The sequence below is a fragment of the Botrytis porri genome (genome assembly GCF_014898465.1).
Source record: "Botrytis porri strain MUCL 3234 chromosome Unknown BPOR_001, whole genome shotgun sequence".
Lineage (NCBI taxonomy): Eukaryota > Fungi > Ascomycota > Leotiomycetes > Helotiales > Sclerotiniaceae > Botrytis > Botrytis porri.
Window position 1 is genome coordinate 3,467,711 of NW_024066075.1, and position 17,877 is coordinate 3,485,587.

Sequence of the window (17,877 nt, forward strand, 5' to 3'; positions counted from 1 at the left end):
GACATTTGCGCTTTCTGTCATTTCGTATAACCAGGAAATTGCCAATTGGAAGAGAATCTATCATTCAATCTCAAAGTTCTTCATAATGGCACCTAAATCTACTACCTTGACCACAAAGGTCGAGAGTGGTTCTCCATATCAACTTAATCATGATCAGGTACCTTTTGAATTTTCACTCCCAATCCAATTGACATATACTCACACATCATAACAGGTATTGAAAGCATCCACTGCACTACTCAAACACATCTCTACCAGCGAGGCCGAAAAAGCCAAAAAGGGAGGAGCTCAGAATCTCCTCGCCGAAAACGACGACGACGACGCAGAATCCACACCCATCTGGCTCACCCTCACCACCAAGAAACACATCAGCGACAAAACCAAGCTCAAGCCCGCCAAAGTAACCGTCCCCCACTCCCTCAACACCTCGACCACCACGACCATCTGTCTCATCGTCGCCGACCCCCAACGCACCTACAAAGACATCGTCGCCTCGGCCGCCTTCCCCGCCGAACTCTCCAAGCGCATCACCAAAGTCGTCGGCGTCGACAAACTCAAGAAGAAATACAAGCAATACGAAGCCCAGCGCAAACTCTTCGCCGAGCACGACCTCTTCCTCGCCGACGATCGCGTCATCACGCTCTTGCCCAAATTGCTCGGAAAATCCTTCTACAAATCTACCACCAAGCGTCCCATCCCCGTCGCCATCCAAGCAGAACGTTCCAAGGCCGACGGCAAGAGAATCGCGCGCGCCAAGGGCGAAGATGCACCGAAATCTGCTGAACCTAAGAAAATCGCAGCGGAGATCGAAAAGGCGATTTCGAGCGCATTGGTTACGTTGAGCAGCTCGACAAACTCGGCGATCCGCATCGGATACGCGAGCTGGGATGCGGCGAAGCTAGCGGAGAACTTGGAGGTGGTGGTCGATACGGTGATTGAGAAGTATGTTCCTAAGAAATGGAGAGGCGTGCGTGCAATTCATGTCAAGGGACCAGAGACCATGGCGCTCCCCATCTGGTTGGCGGATGAGTTGTGGGTGGAGGAGGAAGATGTGTTGGATGAGAGTGTGGTCAAGGAGATTGAAGAGAGGGTTTCGGAGAAGAAAAACAAGAAGAGGAAGAGTAGGGGTATGGACGCTAGCGAGCTCGAAGGAGGAGAGGAGAAGAAACAAAAGTTGTTGGAGAGTAATGATGATAAGTTGGACCAGGAGATTGCGCTTCGAAAGGAAATGTTGAAGAAGCAGAAGGAGGATGCGGCAAAGGAATTGGATGCTGTGCCTGTCGTGGTGAAGAAGACTAAGAAGACTAAAAAGGTTGCTGCTTAGATGAACTTCAATTCGGGTCAATTTAAAAATTCAAAAGTTCTAGTCATCGTTCCTCGTTTCAGGCTCGAGGAATGGAGAACGAAGGAAAAGAAAATGGGGTTTATATTAAATCACAGGCGTTAGAGGCGCAAATGTATGTATGTTTGTTAGTAGATTAGACTTATCGTAATGAAAGGAAATCTTGTAATGGATTGCATAGGTACTGGGTATTTGATTGCATTTTTTGAATGGTTGTGAGGTTTTATGTGATCGCTTGGGAGGAAAGGAAATGTATAATGCTGCACGTGAGGTGTCGAGAGAAATAAATTAATTGTATACGAAATTGAAATAAAGAGATGCCATAAAAATATCTGAACTTCGAGGTCTCTTGCTCGCCAAATCGAATTTCGAGTGAATTTCAGATAATGCAAACTTCCAAACATATAATGAATTCTCCAGCGTCAAAGTATAATTATCCATTTCATGCTCCCCATAAGTAACCTACCAAATTATCAACCTTCAAACTACTCAAACTACTCAAACTACAAATCTCAATTTCGACCATCCGTGAGAACAAACGCCCGCATCGCCCATCCTACGCCCGGTATTTAAAACTACAAATGCTATCTTTCCACTCCATAACATGACCACTTTGCAAATTCTCCGAAAATAACAAATCAATCCCACCTGGCCCTAATGGCCGTAACCGAGCCCCTTTACAATTCCTCTTCATGTCCGGTCATCTCGGTTTGCCTTTGGCCAAATTTCTTTCCTGCTGGACCAAAGTACTCCTTGAAGGCCTTTTCTAGCATCTCTTCTCCTAAAGTCATATGACCTCCTGGAATGGTTTCGAAAACCAATTTTCCGGCTTCATCCAATGTCTTCAAACCTACCCAATCTTCTTTGTAAATGGCTCTTTCTTTCAGTGGTGTAACTTCCGTGCCGTTTACTTCAGCCCACCATCCACTTTCTTTAGGAATGACTGTTGTATCGTCTTCAAAGACGTACATTACGAATCGTTCCAACTTTTCCATGTTTGATTTATATGTTTCGTTCTTGAGAACACGCTCATTATTAATATCGGCGAGGAAATTGGAAAACTCAAGGTAGGAGTCTAGATTTTCGGGATCTCTGAAGTATTGAGCGGGTACGAGACGAGATTGTACAAATGTTGACCAGGTGTTGGAACGTAAGAGGGTTTGAGCACCTCGACAGAGGAAATCGGTAGGACCACAGGCTTGGAAGGATGAAATGCCGTTGTGCTGGGAACCGAAGGTTAGGAGGGAGCGGATGGGTGGAGAATTGCAGCGGGATATGTAGCCGCGTAAGAACTGGCCTCCTTGGGAAAATCCGATTGCGTCGACGGCGGGCGCAGTGGAGAGAATAGGATGGGAGGCGAGGTCTTGGCAGACTTTTTCGATTTGAACTTGGGAAGAGAGTTAGTGTGGTATTTCAGGAGAATGAGAAGGTATGCTCACGAGTAAGATTTCCAAAGAAGGTAGCCGTCCTATCTGCAGATGCATCATCATCTACATGAATATTGTAGACAAAAGTCCCGGGGTGGATAGCTTCAGCTAATTGTCCAACTTGCGCAAGACCATCCGCTTTGTAGTTATCACCAAGTCCATGCCAGATGATCAAGGGTAGTGGGGTATCATCGTCGTCGCTGGATGATTTTATGCTTTGGCGAGTCTTTCCGGATGAGGTGAGGTTAAATATATTCGGAAGGGGACTATTTTTATCGTAGACAGAGGCGTGTTCATCATGCGCGAATGGAAATTCGAGGATACTTTCAGGTATAACGATAGCGTTGATGAGTGATGCGCTGCTGAGCAACGAGATAATTTTGGTAATGGGCGCCATGTTGGAGAGCTTTGGTGGCGGGTATGAAGATGGGAGCTCTGAAGATAATGGTTTTGATCTTAACTGGTGTAACAATTTACCAGAAGCTGTCGACTTCGTGAATGTTGTGGGCTAAGGTGATGAGATGATATATCTTGCAGATAGAATCTGCTTGTCCAGCTGAGGAAGATGACCTTATTGATGTTCCAGCTGAAATTGGGGCTTAGTACGTACTTGAAACCTTGATGGGCCATCCCCACAAAGCTGCTTTATAGTAGAGACCTTAGAGGTACATTTTGCCGACATTCTGCCGTACAGAGGAAGATGGTAAATCCGTCTGATATCCATCACTTCTATCAGTACGCAAGTTGATTGAATTATTTTGTATCAAAGTCTCGCAACGTATTTTCCTTCCGATCAAACCAAAGAACAAACTGGGAATCTCGGGCTATTGAAGGAACCTCATTTCAGTGGCGATCAACGAAAACTAAACTGAAAGAAAATTTACCATCCAAATCGATTTGCGACAGAGCTGAATATTAAAGTTCGACTACGAAGGCATTGACTGAAGCGCGTTACTACTTGCAGTGCGAGAGGTTCAGATTATCGCGAGTTTGAGTTCGCCCGAGTTTTATATAGTCAAACTTGGAGAGCTGGAAAGCTATAACTGCAACCGTTTGTCATTTCTTGCACAAACTTTGAGGCAAGCTTATACCAGAGACTGACGGGAAACCGAACGTAGATGCGAGGGGCCCCTTGGTCGACTTATTCCCAGAGATCCTCAACCATCGTTCCACATATTCCTTCATCAATTTACACTTCTCTTGCAATGGCACCCGCACCAATGGCGCCTGGTCCAGAACCTTCCCAGGTCAACCCTACGGGTCCTCACCCATCGTTCATTCAAGTCGCCAAACCATATATGTTCCAGCAACATGTCAATACCAAACTCATGACCATTGGCGCAAATCCTACGCGTGAAGATCAGTTTAGGTTACAGGGTGTGACTTGGATAAATGACGTTAGGGTTGCTTTACAGTTGTTAGTATTACCCTGACTTTCGCGGACACAGAGTATTAACTTCTATAAGACCAGTGCGAACCTTTTGTACCGCTGCCACTTACTTTCATCGATTTCGACTTGTTCACAAAGATACAGAATACCAATACCAAGATGCAGCCGCTGCTGCACTGCTAACGGCTTGCAAGATTGAAGATACCCTTAAGAAGTCCAAGGATATTATTTGCGCCGCACACAATTTGAAACATCCAGCTGCAGAGCATTTAAGCTCCGATGATACTGTATGTTCACCACATCCTGATTATAGATGGCTGCTAATTGAAGTAGATCTTTGAGGCTCCTTCTAAGGTTGTCATTGGTCTTGAACGTCTTATGCTTGAAGCATCTAGCTTCGACTTTCGTGTTCGTTACCCGCAAAAGCACCTCATTAAACTTGTTAAGAATGGTGGAATCCAACGTGATGTTGCAGAAGTCGCCTATCAAGTCATGCTAGATCTCTACCGAACATTTGCTCCTCTCAAGCAAACTTGTTCTACCATGTCCTTTGCTTGTGTTGAACTAGCGACATTAATTTGTGAGAAGCAAAAGGGTTGGAGAGGCCCAAGTTATAAAAAGTGGTGGACTAGTCGATCAGAAATTGTGGAAACGATGTTAGATTTGTTAGATCTTTACACACATTACCAGAAGCAGTCTATCGTTGGTCCTTTACACAATATCGAGAAGTTCATAGGTATTCGGATTAAGATCAATCAAGAGCTGGAAGAAAAGAGATTACCAAGACACACCGAACACCACGAAGCACCACGAAATAATGGGGTGCGACATGCTCCCAATACTCCTGTTACACCAGCCAGCCCAGCAGACTTACGATTTAATGGTCATGTTGCATCACCAGCGAACTTGAGCCCCAAATCGGTAAGTTCAGGTTCGAAACCGCCCGCGGCTATTCGTGGTCAAAATGGTACGGTACGTTATATGCTGGATGTGGCTAAAGCCAAGAATGAGAGAGACACGGTCGATACATACTTTCGGGATGAATATGAGGGATATGAAGTGGAAGTGGAAGAGACGGTACCAGTGGAGCCAATACCCACTCATCATACTCCCAGAGAACCGCATCATGGACGACATCATGGGGGACATGGACACGGACATGGCCATGGACATGGACGAGATTATCGACACTTTAACAAACGAATGCGAAGATGAAGAAAATGACCAAAGAAACTCGTTACAGGAAAATTTGATATGGCGTTCGGTTAAAGAAGGATATCTTCAAAAAAGTCATTGCATAATAGGAGTTTAGGGATGCTTCATGGGAGGTTTTGGGAGTTTTCGGGAGCGCAGGGAAGATACCAACTTATTATCAATAGTCGGTAGATGTATATCTAAACGGGCGATAGGGATTCAACGAATGTAGAATTTTATTATAACTTCAATAAGTGTCTGATGAATGTGATTTTTTTTTTTCATGATTTCCATGTAGAATCGTTATACTCGAATGCTCGAGTATTTATTATATTAATTCTTATCATGAAAAATCGAATACACAAAGATGATTGGATCGAATAGTAACTTTACGTTGATTCGTTATGAGCATTTATTAGTAGGTAGCACGCGAGCTGTGTTCTACTCTGTAAGTGAAGGGAAGAGGAGGTAAAAGTTGCGGGTGAGATATGTCATGTAGGTATTATTAATAGCATGTGAAGATCAATTTTGGAGCCAAAATCAATCGGGGCTCAAGGCAAGGGTTGAACTTGAACAGACAGACAGGGTGGAGTGGGTTATGTATGAATGAATTGATTATGACGATTTCTTGCGCAACACAAGTTTCAACTGGTTGACCAAGCCACACTGTGAAGATTTCTTGGGTGGGCAGGTAGGTAGGTCGTAGGTTTGGAATGGAGTCTAGATGGCGGGTGAGTATATGTAGGTCGGTAGGTAGGTATGGTATGTTGGTATGTTGGTATGTAGTATGTATGTAGGTATGATATCTATTGTATGTGTGATGGAAAGTTGGAATCAAGGAAAGTAACTGGATTTCTGAGAATTACCAATCTATGCAGAACAGAGAATTGAGTACCTAGGTAGTGTAGTTGTTTCTTTATGAGTGAACGTAAACTAGTACCTAGGTATGGAAATGTTACTGTTAACTTATTGTAAATATTTGTAAATCATAATTACCTAAATTCTATATTCACGATTACCCTTTTACTCCCAAATACTTGTATATTTCTACCAGTTTCATTGGATTCCTTATCCCTTTACAAAGAAGGAAAAAACTTACTTCATCTCGACTTGACTGAATACAGAAAGAAGTAAAGAATCCAAGCTCATCTATCAAACCAATCACGTCAAACTACTCACAAGTGAGTGATTATTGAGTGACTGATGAATGAATGAATGAATGAACGAACAAATAAAAGTGACGCAGTACAGGGATTTTTAACTAGTTCAGCCATGTTCCAGTAGCTTCTTCCCATCAACCAAGAAACCTGTTGACACAACTACAACTACAACTACAACTACAACTACAAACTACATCTTACTAAAACTACATTAAAAACTACCAATCTTTCCTCACAACCATCAACAATTCTACATCACAATTACACACATCAATCCATATACCACACAACAACTTCAATCAAAGTAATAAAGGTGTAATAATACACTTGATTCCTTCAACAAGGAGAAAACTTCCATCAACAACTTCAAAATGGCTCCCCCACCTTCTGCCGCTCTTCCACTTCAGCAAAGGCTCATACAAGTCGCGCAAACATTACAGTGTAAGTGGAAGCTTGTCTCAAAAGATGCATAAAGATCTATACTGACTATGACATTGTTACAGTTGCTTGGTTCGTAGGGTATGTCGAATTTCCTATTGTTTCTTCCCCCGCGTCAAAGAGAGCTGTCAGCTCGTTGGAGCTTGGATGATATGTGGTCTTTTCTCACAGTTTTCCACACAGCTTCAGAAACAAAAGCTCAGGATTCTATCTGCGCAACATGATGGCATACGATTTCCATAGTACTTACTAACTCTCAATAATAGACATCTCTCCCTCCTTTTCTGCATCATCAGATATGGCCTCTCATACATAACTTTCAACTACTATTCGAGATGGGCTACCTTTTCTTATCGTACCGCCTTTATCTCCGCCGCTGTTACCTACGGGATCGTGGTTTACAAGGCATTCCGTGCTCGCGCCAGAGCTGGAAAAGCAAATCAAGCTGGTTTGATCTCCCTCATCGCTGATGAGAATGTTCAATACTTGGGTACGTGCTTTTTCTCCTCATCTTGATGATTAAAATCTAAGACATGATAGCTATGGCACTCGTATGGCTCTTCTCCAAACAATACCCTCTTGCCATGCTCCCATTCGGTGTTTACTCTGTCTTCCACGTCGCAACTTACACCCGTACCAACCTCATCCCAACTCTTCAACCAGCTCCAGCAGGTACCGACCCCAAGGCTGCTCCAAAGCCAAACGCTATGGCCGATACCATTGGAAAGTTCGTCAAGGAATACTATGACACATCCATGGGACTTGTTGCTCTTCTTGAAATCATTCTCTGGGCTCGTATCTTCCTCTCCGCCATTGCATTCCAATCTGGTTCCTGGATTTTGATTGTTATCTACACTGCATTCCTTCGCTCAAGATTCGCTCAAAGTGCATTTGTCCAAGGTCAATTCAGACAAGTCGAGGCAAGAATCGATAGCCTTGTTGGTGCACAATCTACTCCTCCAGCAGCAAGACAAGTTTGGGAAGCTGTCAAAGGTGGTGCTAGAACATTCCACGATGCTACCGACGTTGGAAAGTATGTTGCCGGTGCTCAAGCTCAAAAGAAGACATCATAAACGAGAATTGTTGATCCCAACACGAGATTGATTTACCAGTCAAGAGATCTCTGGAAGTGTAGGTGAAGCACGAAAAGAATCGTCTTTCGACTTGGAAGGATATTACAGACATGAATGTTCAAAAGTGAGTATTGTCAGCAATTCAATGATGAATCAAATGTGTCAGGGGACATCATACATCCGGGTGGTTTATACATCATGATTAGTTGTCTAGGGTCGTTTATTCCGGATAGTAGGAAAAGCTTGAAAAATTGAGGTGTGGGCAGTAAGGATGGACGATGTATGCGTTCTTGGTATCCGGGCTGCTTCTCTTTTTGTTTTTACTGCAGCGAGGGAGTTATTTTTGTGCACTTGTTTTATGTGGCGTGTATACAAAGTCTACTAATAAAGATTTCATGAATTTCATTTCGTGTTTCATCTATGCGTGATTTATGATATGAGGTGAAGAGGAATAGGTTGTGGATTGTAAGGTGATTGTGTATAGTGAAGAAGTTAGTAACCGAGAGATTAGTAAATAGGTAGGTGTTGATATCAGCTCTTTAAGTGATATCAACAATCAATATATCAAGTCGAAGGGAGATATACACAACCGGGGAACTGGACTCTGGATGAAAATTTATGGTTCTAATGTATTCCGGATGTAGCATTTCCGAAAGAGAGAGGGAGTAAGATAGATTTTCATGGTATTTGTTTATTGATTTGGAACAATCTTGTGGGAGTTTTGTTTTTATGAGGTTTTGTTTTTTGAGTTTATTTGGATGGGTTGGTTGAGTAGGTTGGTAGGTAGGTGTTCAAAGTGCTTTGTGTGAATGGGCTTGGTGGGTTGGATGAGTAGGTAGGATGAGTAGGTAGGATGAGTAGGTAGGATGAGTAGGTAGGATGGGGAAGGGAGAGATGGGATGGATGGGTTGAGTAGGTAGGATGAGTAGGTAGGATGGGGAAGGGAGAGATGGGATGGATGGGTTGAGTAGGTAGGATGAGTAGGTAGGATGGGTGGGAAGGATAAGTAGGAATAATGGGTAGGATGAGGAGGTTAGGATGGGTTGAGTGTGTTTGATGTTGGTGTGGATGGTTTCTGGGTGGGCAAGGAGGTTGGAGGGGTATTGTGGGTTAGAGGGGTGAAGATGGTTAGGAGGTTGGGGGGTGGTGATGAGGGATGAGGGATGGGATGGAATAGGAGGGAAATTTGTCTGGTACATAGGGGTTGGTGATTGGGTGATTAATGATTGATGGTTGATGGTTGATGATTGATGATTGATGAATATATGCATGTATATGGGAGAGAGGGAGAGAGGGATGGTGATGAGCTGTTGATTGAGGAGAGGAGGAGGAGGAGGAGAAGTTCCTTTGTGGGTGGTTGATGGATTTTGATGTAGTAATCCAAAAGAGTGTGGTGGGAGAGCTACGAGGGTGGTGTGTGATTTGAGAGAAGAGGGAAAGGGTCGCGATGGTGGTAAGGTAATTTTTGATTGGGTTGGATTGAGAGGACATGAGAGGAGTATATGAGAGGAGCTTATGAGAAGTACTAGGTATCTGGAAACTTTAGACATGTGTTTATATAGCTAATTATAGATTGGGTGGAAGTTCAGTGGACCTATATACCTGAGTCCTGAGTAGGTGTATGTATATATATAAACTTCTTAAATCTCTGAATTCTTGTATTTTGTCTGAGGTGATTAGGGTCTGGAGTTGGAGTTGGGTTTGGATCTGGGTAGCAGGAGGAACAGGAGGAGGAACTATGACTGTGAATGGTGTGGACGGTTTGTCTGTTGGGTCTGCCAGGTCCGCTGGAATAATGAAGGGTGAGATAGGTTGGGATTTTGATGGTAGGGTGTGGGACGAGATGGGATGGAACTGGCACAGAAAAGTCACGTTTTGAAAGTTATATTTTTTAATCCTACCCGCCTTCTCGGCTCACAAGATCGATGGAGTACTTGGGTAGGTATGGGTTTCTAGGCTGGGCGACTTCGTCAGCGGTCGAGGCTCCGTAACATGGTTATCAAACCTTACAGACTTGATAGCTCAAGCTGCGCTACTTAAACATAGAACTGAGCTATCTTCACATTCTAGGTATGGATCTGAGTATACTGATCAAAATCACTGCAAAATCATGTGACGGTAGTTACACAGTGCAGGGTCTGACAGATCGAGAAGCCACTCGACCTTAAGAAGTCAACCTCTTTCCGCAATTTGTTTTAGCCCTAATGCTTCATCAACTCTTCTATCATTTTCCGAACATTTAGATATGTTGATTAGGATATAACAATTGAATTTTCTTAGTTTATCGGTTTCACGATATGCCGATCGATCAATCATCTCCGGTGCCGAGAGCTATTGCTGAGCTTTCTCCTAGTATCAGCTATAATGGTAACGATCATGACACAAGCCTTGGATCCCTTTGCGAATCATGTTGGGGAATAGATTGGTCAAATATTACAGACTGGGCAAAGTTTGAGGGGGCAGAAATTTCGATGGTTTGCCCGAATGGACGCAACACAATACCCGTCCGAACCTTTAAGGGTCAACTTCGATTTTCTTAGACGATTGTTGAACGAATGCCTTGAGGATCATGAAGAGTGCCGGTCCACGAAAGTAGAAGTTGCAAAGCTGCGTGTCATTGAGGTCACCACGAAAAGAATTTGCCAGGCTCCACCAAGTTGTGAATACATTGCTCTATCTTATGTTTGGGGTGACAATTCTACTTGCAAGAGTACCCAAGGCGAGTTCCCATCAGTTGTACAAGATGCCTTCGCCGTCACTGAGGCTTTAGGCTATCATTATCTATGGGTTGATCGATATGTGAGTCACTACAGTTATGGAAAGATATACCTCGTGCATGACGGTGAACAACAGAACTAATAGGAGCTTTGATTATAGTGCATCGACCAAAACCCGAGCTCCCCTCAGATGCAGTCTATGATCAACCAGATGGATCTTGTCTATAGCAACGCCCGCGTCACTATAGTCGCAGCCTCCGGTAGCAGTGCTAGTGATGGGTTACCAGGAATTAGTGTCCCACGCTATCAAGCCCACGCAGTTATTGGCGAGACCCACCTGATTGAAGTCCCTAATGTTGTAGCTGACATCAGGCTCAGCAACTGGGTCACTCGTGGGTGGACTTACCAAGAATGGTACTTCTCTAAAAGACGACTCGTATTCACCGATAGCGAAGTAATGTTTCTCTGCAACGAGGAACGAGTAAAGGAGACTGTATTGGGTCGCGATATTTACGAGATCGAGGATATGGAGCATGAATTCGAATCAATCAAGCCTCGGAGTCACATTAAGGCTCATCCGCTTCACTCTTACGATCTTGAGTCACATATAAAGGGATAGAGCAAGCGAAATCTATCCTACGATTGTGATAGCCTGAATGCGTTTGCTGGCATCCTGAGATATTACGAGTCAGTTGCAGTAGGCGGCAAAGGACCAATGTCCCACCTTTGGGGAGTTCCAATGAAGCTGCTTGGGCATCCCAAAGATGAGCAGGTATTCTTCGATCTCCTATGGGATCATAAAGCTATTGCTCATCGAAGGAATAGTCTGCCCAGCTGGTCTTGGTCAGGTTGGGGTGGTCCGGTAAGATTTGGAAATTATGGAATGCAAATCCAGACCCTTACAATAGACCCGACAGCTAACAAGCCGCTGGATCATTCAACAGATGAAAATGAAGGAGTGACTTCCGCAGTAGAGCGCATTCTCCAAATACAGATTCCCCTTGAAGACAGGACTATTGATTTGGATGGTTTCTGTTGGGAACGTCAGTTGAATCTACATCGCGAAATTCATCCCAAGGAATTACATATCACCTCATTCATTATGCCGCTACGATTTCGTAAGATTCGTAGTGGACGGTCCTATTCGTATCTCGAAGAGGAAGTCGTTGGGCCGCTGCCGCCCAAAATTATTCCAACATTTCTGCTAAGGCAGGGCATATTTCTTGGTATCCCAGTGTTCTTCGATAGAGAGTATAATTCCGAATTGCACAAATTGGGCCTGGTACTACCAAGCGGTGGTCAGTTCTACAAAGGACCAGATATCTATAACATCATTGTTCTCCACCCTGTAGCGGATGGGAAGTACGAGCGTGCTGGAATCCTTACTCTGCGATATGATGTTGACATGGGAGATATCGAGGCTAGCGGATCAAGCGGGTGTCGGGGCGTTTCATTGGATGAAAATGATAATCGAATTTCAGATGACGACTATAAGTATACTAATCCAAGGAATGAGGCATCAAATGAGTATCTGTTTCTTCAAGACGCCGAATGGAAAACTATATGCTTAATTTAGATTTAGTCTACATATAAGCACATTTTCTGAGGCGAATAAAGTGTAGAGTGGTGTGGCTTTATACATCTAAAGGCTTATATAAGATATTATAAACAATATTCGAATTGAATGTCGTATCGAAATATGGCAAGAAATGAGAATGAGGACTTGATATTCTTATCAAGTCATGATTAAAGATAGATTCCATTTAATCTAACAGGGTCAATCGTTCGTATAATAATATGATCTATAAGAGAAGATTCTTTATTATGTTTGATATAATGATTGATGTTAAAAAAAGTAGTTCATTAATAAAATGGAATGATTATTTCATGATACTAAGTCAACTACCCCACTTTCCGACCACCCCCTCTTTTCGACCACCTCAAAAACCACACCGCTTTGAGTAATTATAAAATTTATACTTTGAATAACTCAACAATGCTTTAATCAATTGATTTGAAATTTTGATATTATTATAATTGTGATATGAAGAATAGATATACCGAAGAAGATATCGCAGAGGCTCTTAGAGCGATTACAAATGGAGCAAGCATACGAAGAGCTAGCTTGGATTATGGTGTTCCACGTACCACACTTCACGATCGAATATATGGTGGAGTTTCGCATCAAAAAGGCGCCCAAATACTTCAAAAGTTATCTCCAATTCAGGAGAATCGACTAGCAGAATGGATATTAGTACAGGAAGCTCTTGGTACTAGCCCTACACATCGTCAAATCAGAGAGATGGCAGAGCACCTCCTTATTGTACGAGGGGAGGATCCCTCACTTGGAAAGAAATGGATACATAGCTTTTTTCGAAGGCATCCTAATATTGGAACTAAGAAGCAACATCAAATCGATTCTGCACGAGTTTCAGGTGCTACATCTGATATTATTAAGAAGTGGTTCCGGAACCTCGCAATCCCTGAAATCAAGGCTATTAAGCCGGCCAACAGATGGAATATGGATGAAGCAGGTATAATGGAGGGTCAGGGTCTTAATGGACTAGTAGTAGGAAGCACTGATCGAAGATTTATTCAAAAAAAGCAACCTGGATCTCGAATTTGGACCTCTTTTATAGAATGCATTTCAGCCAATGGAAAAAGCATTACTCCCCTTGTAATATATAAGGGAAAATCAGTTCAGCAACAATGGTTTCCAACAGATTTGACTCTATTCAAGGGTTGGAACTTTACCGCTACAGAAAATGGATGGACTACAGATGCTACAGCTTTAGAATGGCTGAAAAAGATCTATATCCCTCAAACTACCCCTATTCAGCCGGAAAATTCAAGACTCCTCATTTTGGACGGACACGGAAGCCATGAAGCTACAGCATTTATGTTAGAATGCTTTAATAACAACATATATCTCTTATTTCTCCCACCACATACGTCACACGTACTACAACCACTCGATTTATCTGTGTTCTCACCCCTAAAAAGTGCATATCGAATCGAACTTAATAAATTAAGTCTATTATCCGATTCCTCACCAATTGGAAAGCGCAATTTCCTTTCTTGCTATCAGAAGGCTAGAATAGAAGGTTTAACTATTCAAAATATCAAGTCTGGGTGGCAAGCTAGTGGTCTTTGGCCCAAAAATATGGCTAAACCTCTTATGAGTCGACTTTTGCTTGAAAATAGCAATAGAGAGGTTTTATCACTTAATCCTGAATCTGATGATGATCCTATTCTTCAATGGAATATATATTCATCGTTTATTCAATGGAAAACCCCTCAAAAAGGAGCCGATATCAGAAAATATAGAGATATAATGATTCAAGAGAAGGAGATCGATTTGCCAACACGAAGATTACTATTTCGCAAGATTATAAAAGGATTCGATGCTAAGGATTATGAACTCTTAGAGGCAGAGAATAAGATTAGAAAGCTAGAATATCAATTAGATGAAGCATTACCTAGAAAAAGGCGAAAGGTTGTGGTATCTCCAAATTCGAAGTTCGCAGGGATTAGAGCTATAAGGCGTACACAAATTGAAGCTGGAGATCGTGAAGATGAGGTAGATGATAGCTCTAGTGCTATAGAAAGTGATTCTACAGGCGATTTCATTGAAGTTCAATAGTTATTGAGTTATTAAAGTTTTAAGTGTAGATAATATGAATTTTTTAGGTGGTCGGAAACAGGGGGTGGTCGGAAAGTGGGGTAGTTGACTTAATAAGAGATATATATCTATACCACTTCCGGTTTATGACCTTATTACTCTTTAGATCTCAAGGTGATTATTGAAACTAATGACAGCTAGAGTTTGTAAAGTAATAGGAAACATCCTCAACTCCAATTTACACCCCTAACAGATCTCAGCACTCGTAGCTTCATATCGGCTCCAAAACCTGGCTTGAGAGAAAAGCCCACGCGCATGATATAAGATCTTACAATGATTCCGGACCGCGAAAACCTGTAATACTAGATCTTGACATTTATCTCTCTCATGTATTTAATCGACTTCAGAGCATATAGTATTCATGAGCTGTGATAAGCAATACTGCTTCATTATCAATGAGATTAGGAACTAATCAGCTTCTCTCCTATAGTACTAGGCCACTTATATATATCCGCCAAACAGCCTTTTTACATCAAAAGTCAACTATTTCAATATATTATTATATCTTAAGAGACCATAAAGTTTCTTTATTGTCACGGAAATCTCCGTGCTGTATACACTATGTCATCATTAATAATTGAAAGTTTTATTTTATTCCTTTATATTAGTAAATCAATATTATCTAAATAGACGACTCCGTCGCTTATTCCAGGTATATAAGTTAGCTATGATCTTTATGATTATACCTAAAGTCAATCTAGTATATTACTACTTATTCTTATTATTCCTATTCAAAGTAATCAAAGTAATCAAGCAGTATAGCTGTCCTTTGTAATATTTTTAAATTAAAAGAAATACTTAATTAGAACTTAAATTTTGAAAAGAAAAAGTTCTTTTTTCTATATTAATTTTATAAATTGAGATAATAAATCGGCTTAGAAATCAACCAACTTATATTTTGATTAAATTTTAATGTCAAATCAATAAAAATAATTTTTTCCTTTTCAACCTTATATTATTCTATCGATAAATTTTTGAAAAACTGATAACTTAGATTTATATATTCTTATTATGAATTTTTTAATACGATGAGCTTTTTATTTATTCATTCTTATTTAATTATATGTAAATTAATAAGTGAAATAGTTGAATTTTAATATAAAACGACTAAGTAACGGATTTAAGTATATATAATAAAGGCGTTCGTAATCCTAGAGGTAAATAGGAAATATATATAAGAATCTATTCTTAAATAGTTTTGAAAAGAAGTAATTCAATTAATAATATCTAGCGGGATATGTTTAAATCAGAATTGATTTAATTGATTCATATTATAATGAAGAAATAAATTAAGATAAAAAAAAGAATGAAAACATATCGTAAGGCGAAAAAGAAATATTATTTATAGTTAACAAAACGAATAAATTTTCTTTATTTATAAATTTATACTAATACTAATACTATTACTAATATTGATTTTATATTTATTACTATCGATTATATATAAAATATACTAGTTAAGATTTCTACTTGAGTAATATTACTATCTTGTTGATTCTTTAATTTAATCGTAGTATCTTATATATACATATATTCATTTCTATAGTAAAGGATTTTTCATATATAAAAGATATTCTTTCTGATTATATAATTAGAGTTATATTGTTTACTATTATTATCAAAATAATTCGATTATTTGAGGATCGTTTTTTTTCTCTTCAGATTTTAATAGTAGATATTGTTGGAAGTTGTGGCACGTGCTCTAAGCTACTGTGCATATATCACTTCCACTTCGTAGTTAGATTTTACCTTAGTACAATTAATCTACATAGTCAATAATACATGCATTCCACTGGCCTGCTCCTTTATTGTGAACAGGTTATGAGCCCGGTAGCTCTGCAGTAAGACTAAGGCCGAAAGCTCTTTGAATAGCTTACGTTGCCAAAGGAGAGGTTGACGACGAGAAGCTCCTACGCAACGCGACGTCAACATACGAGGTGCGCACAGCAAACAGATTGCTGAGCAGCGACAGCGAAGTAACCACTTACATCGCGCCTTTTCCTCAAGTAAGAAAACTACGAGTTATTACTGAAAAGACCATTCATTCCAGCTTAACGCTGAAGAGCATCACCTGCTACATAGTGTTCGATATCACTTCAAAAATCATTATCTACAAATCAAAATTCACTATTCTTAATTACCCCGCCTTGAAGAGAATTTCTCCCTTCAAACACTAGTACATCCCAATCGGGACAGCGCAGTCTTAAACAGTTCCTCTTCCACTCTTTCATTCCACCATCAATCACGCCTAGGTCATCGACGCAAGCTTTCTACTTGCAGAACCTTCAAAATGAACGAAGACACTGGATCCAAGGATTACTCCAAGCGCATCCCTCCTCTCACTCAAGAGAATCACGAACGCTGGACTCGTCAAATAAGAATTCAACTTCGAGGAAAAGGTTGGTTCTATACATGCGAAAAGACATTGCATGAATATGCACGGATTGCAGCAGCCGACAACTTAATCCAGGATTTCGAAGAACTTCAAGTCTCCAGCGGCAGCGGCAGTACCACTACAAAGATTCGACTCAATATCGACAAAAAGGCCACCTTTCTTAAGGACGACGCTAGTGCATTATCTTATATCTGTCGCTCATTATCTGACGATGATGAGGCTTTAGTGGACGAATATGATACAGCAAAGAAACTTTGGGATTATCTAGCCGTCAAATACTCCAGAATCGATGATATCGCAGCAGACGAGTACCTCCTCAAGATCAAGACCTTCTCTTTCGACGATACCCCTGATATGACTATTATAGGTGCATGGGATAAGCTCAAGGATCTTCGACGAAAGCTCTTATCTGCGGATGCTTCAGCCGGTGCTTTGTGTACAGATAAATCACTCTTTCAAAGCCTGACCTTGTCTCTCCCTGATGAGTACAAAGTCATCATTGATATGATCCGTGTCGTCAGTTCTACTCTAAGCATTGACGATAAGATCAAGCATCTACAGGTCAAAGAGGCAGAGATCCAGACCTCTGGAGACTCGGCACACCTTGCAAAAGGAAAGAAATATGTCCCACCTCATCGCCAGCGTAAGGCTAGCACAAGCTCGGAGACCGACACATCCATCATCACTTGCGAACTCTGCGACAAACCTGGCCACTCAGTCCTAAAATGCTTCCAGCTCCGTCGCGCCAAGCGTCTCTTGAAATCCGATTCAAAGCACAAACAGAAGAGAAGACAATCCACCTCTCCAGTGCGAAAAGACAAAAAACGCAGGGAGCACAAGGCTCATATCGCCGAATCAAGCTCCGATGCTACTGAAAGTGTCGTCGATAGTGAGTCTGATTCTGAGCATTGTCATCTCACCAAAGAAAGTATTAGTAAGGCATCCCCATCGCAATGGTACGCTGATACCGGCGCCACTTCACACATGTCTGACCAACGTTCTCTATTCAGAAGTCTAATTCGTACTCCGCGACGAAGGATAACGGTTGGTGGGGGAGCT

General features: G+C 41.4%; 7 protein-coding genes across 7 annotated transcripts; 6 read left to right on the forward strand and 1 right to left on the reverse strand.

The window, feature by feature from the left end:
- Positions 1-85: 85 nt before the first annotated feature.
- EAF01_000937 (uncharacterized protein) lies at positions 86-1,324 on the forward strand (the record flags this gene model as incomplete). The annotated part of the gene is made up of 2 exons (XM_038909187.1): positions 86-157; positions 215-1,324. The coding sequence occupies 2 exons, from the start codon at positions 86-88 to the stop codon at positions 1,322-1,324; spliced, it is 1,182 nt and encodes a 393-aa protein (XP_038776093.1).
- Positions 1,325-2,019: 695 nt separating this feature from the next.
- EAF01_000938 (uncharacterized protein) lies at positions 2,020-3,166 on the reverse strand (the record flags this gene model as incomplete). Its single annotated transcript, XM_038909188.1, has 2 exons — positions 2,020-2,729; positions 2,782-3,166. The coding sequence occupies 2 exons, from the start codon at positions 3,164-3,166 to the stop codon at positions 2,020-2,022; spliced, it is 1,095 nt and encodes a 364-aa protein (XP_038776094.1).
- An 808-nt stretch (positions 3,167-3,974) lies between these two features.
- EAF01_000939 (uncharacterized protein) lies at positions 3,975-5,374 on the forward strand (the record flags this gene model as incomplete). The annotated part of the gene is made up of 3 exons (XM_038909189.1): positions 3,975-4,186; positions 4,236-4,446; positions 4,493-5,374. 3 exons carry the CDS (start codon positions 3,975-3,977, stop codon positions 5,372-5,374), a joined length of 1,305 nt encoding a protein of 434 aa, XP_038776095.1.
- A 1,510-nt stretch (positions 5,375-6,884) lies between these two features.
- Positions 6,885-8,024, forward strand: EAF01_000940 (uncharacterized protein; the record flags this gene model as incomplete). The annotated part of the gene is made up of 4 exons (XM_038909190.1): positions 6,885-6,954; positions 7,017-7,032; positions 7,218-7,441; positions 7,492-8,024. The coding sequence occupies 4 exons, from the start codon at positions 6,885-6,887 to the stop codon at positions 8,022-8,024; spliced, it is 843 nt and encodes a 280-aa protein (XP_038776096.1).
- Positions 8,025-10,508: 2,484 nt separating this feature from the next.
- On the forward strand, positions 10,509-11,360 carry EAF01_000941 (uncharacterized protein; the record flags this gene model as incomplete). Its single annotated transcript, XM_038909191.1, has 2 exons — positions 10,509-10,823; positions 10,902-11,360. 2 exons carry the CDS (start codon positions 10,509-10,511, stop codon positions 11,358-11,360), a joined length of 774 nt encoding a protein of 257 aa, XP_038776097.1.
- A 96-nt stretch (positions 11,361-11,456) lies between these two features.
- Positions 11,457-12,317, forward strand: EAF01_000942 (uncharacterized protein; the record flags this gene model as incomplete). The annotated part of the gene is made up of 1 exon (XM_038909192.1): positions 11,457-12,317. One exon carries the CDS (start codon positions 11,457-11,459, stop codon positions 12,315-12,317), a length of 861 nt encoding a protein of 286 aa, XP_038776098.1.
- Positions 12,318-12,785: 468 nt separating this feature from the next.
- EAF01_000943 (uncharacterized protein) lies at positions 12,786-14,384 on the forward strand (the record flags this gene model as incomplete). The annotated part of the gene is made up of 1 exon (XM_038909193.1): positions 12,786-14,384. One exon carries the CDS (start codon positions 12,786-12,788, stop codon positions 14,382-14,384), a length of 1,599 nt encoding a protein of 532 aa, XP_038776099.1.
- Between the last annotated feature and the right edge of the window lie 3,493 nt (positions 14,385-17,877).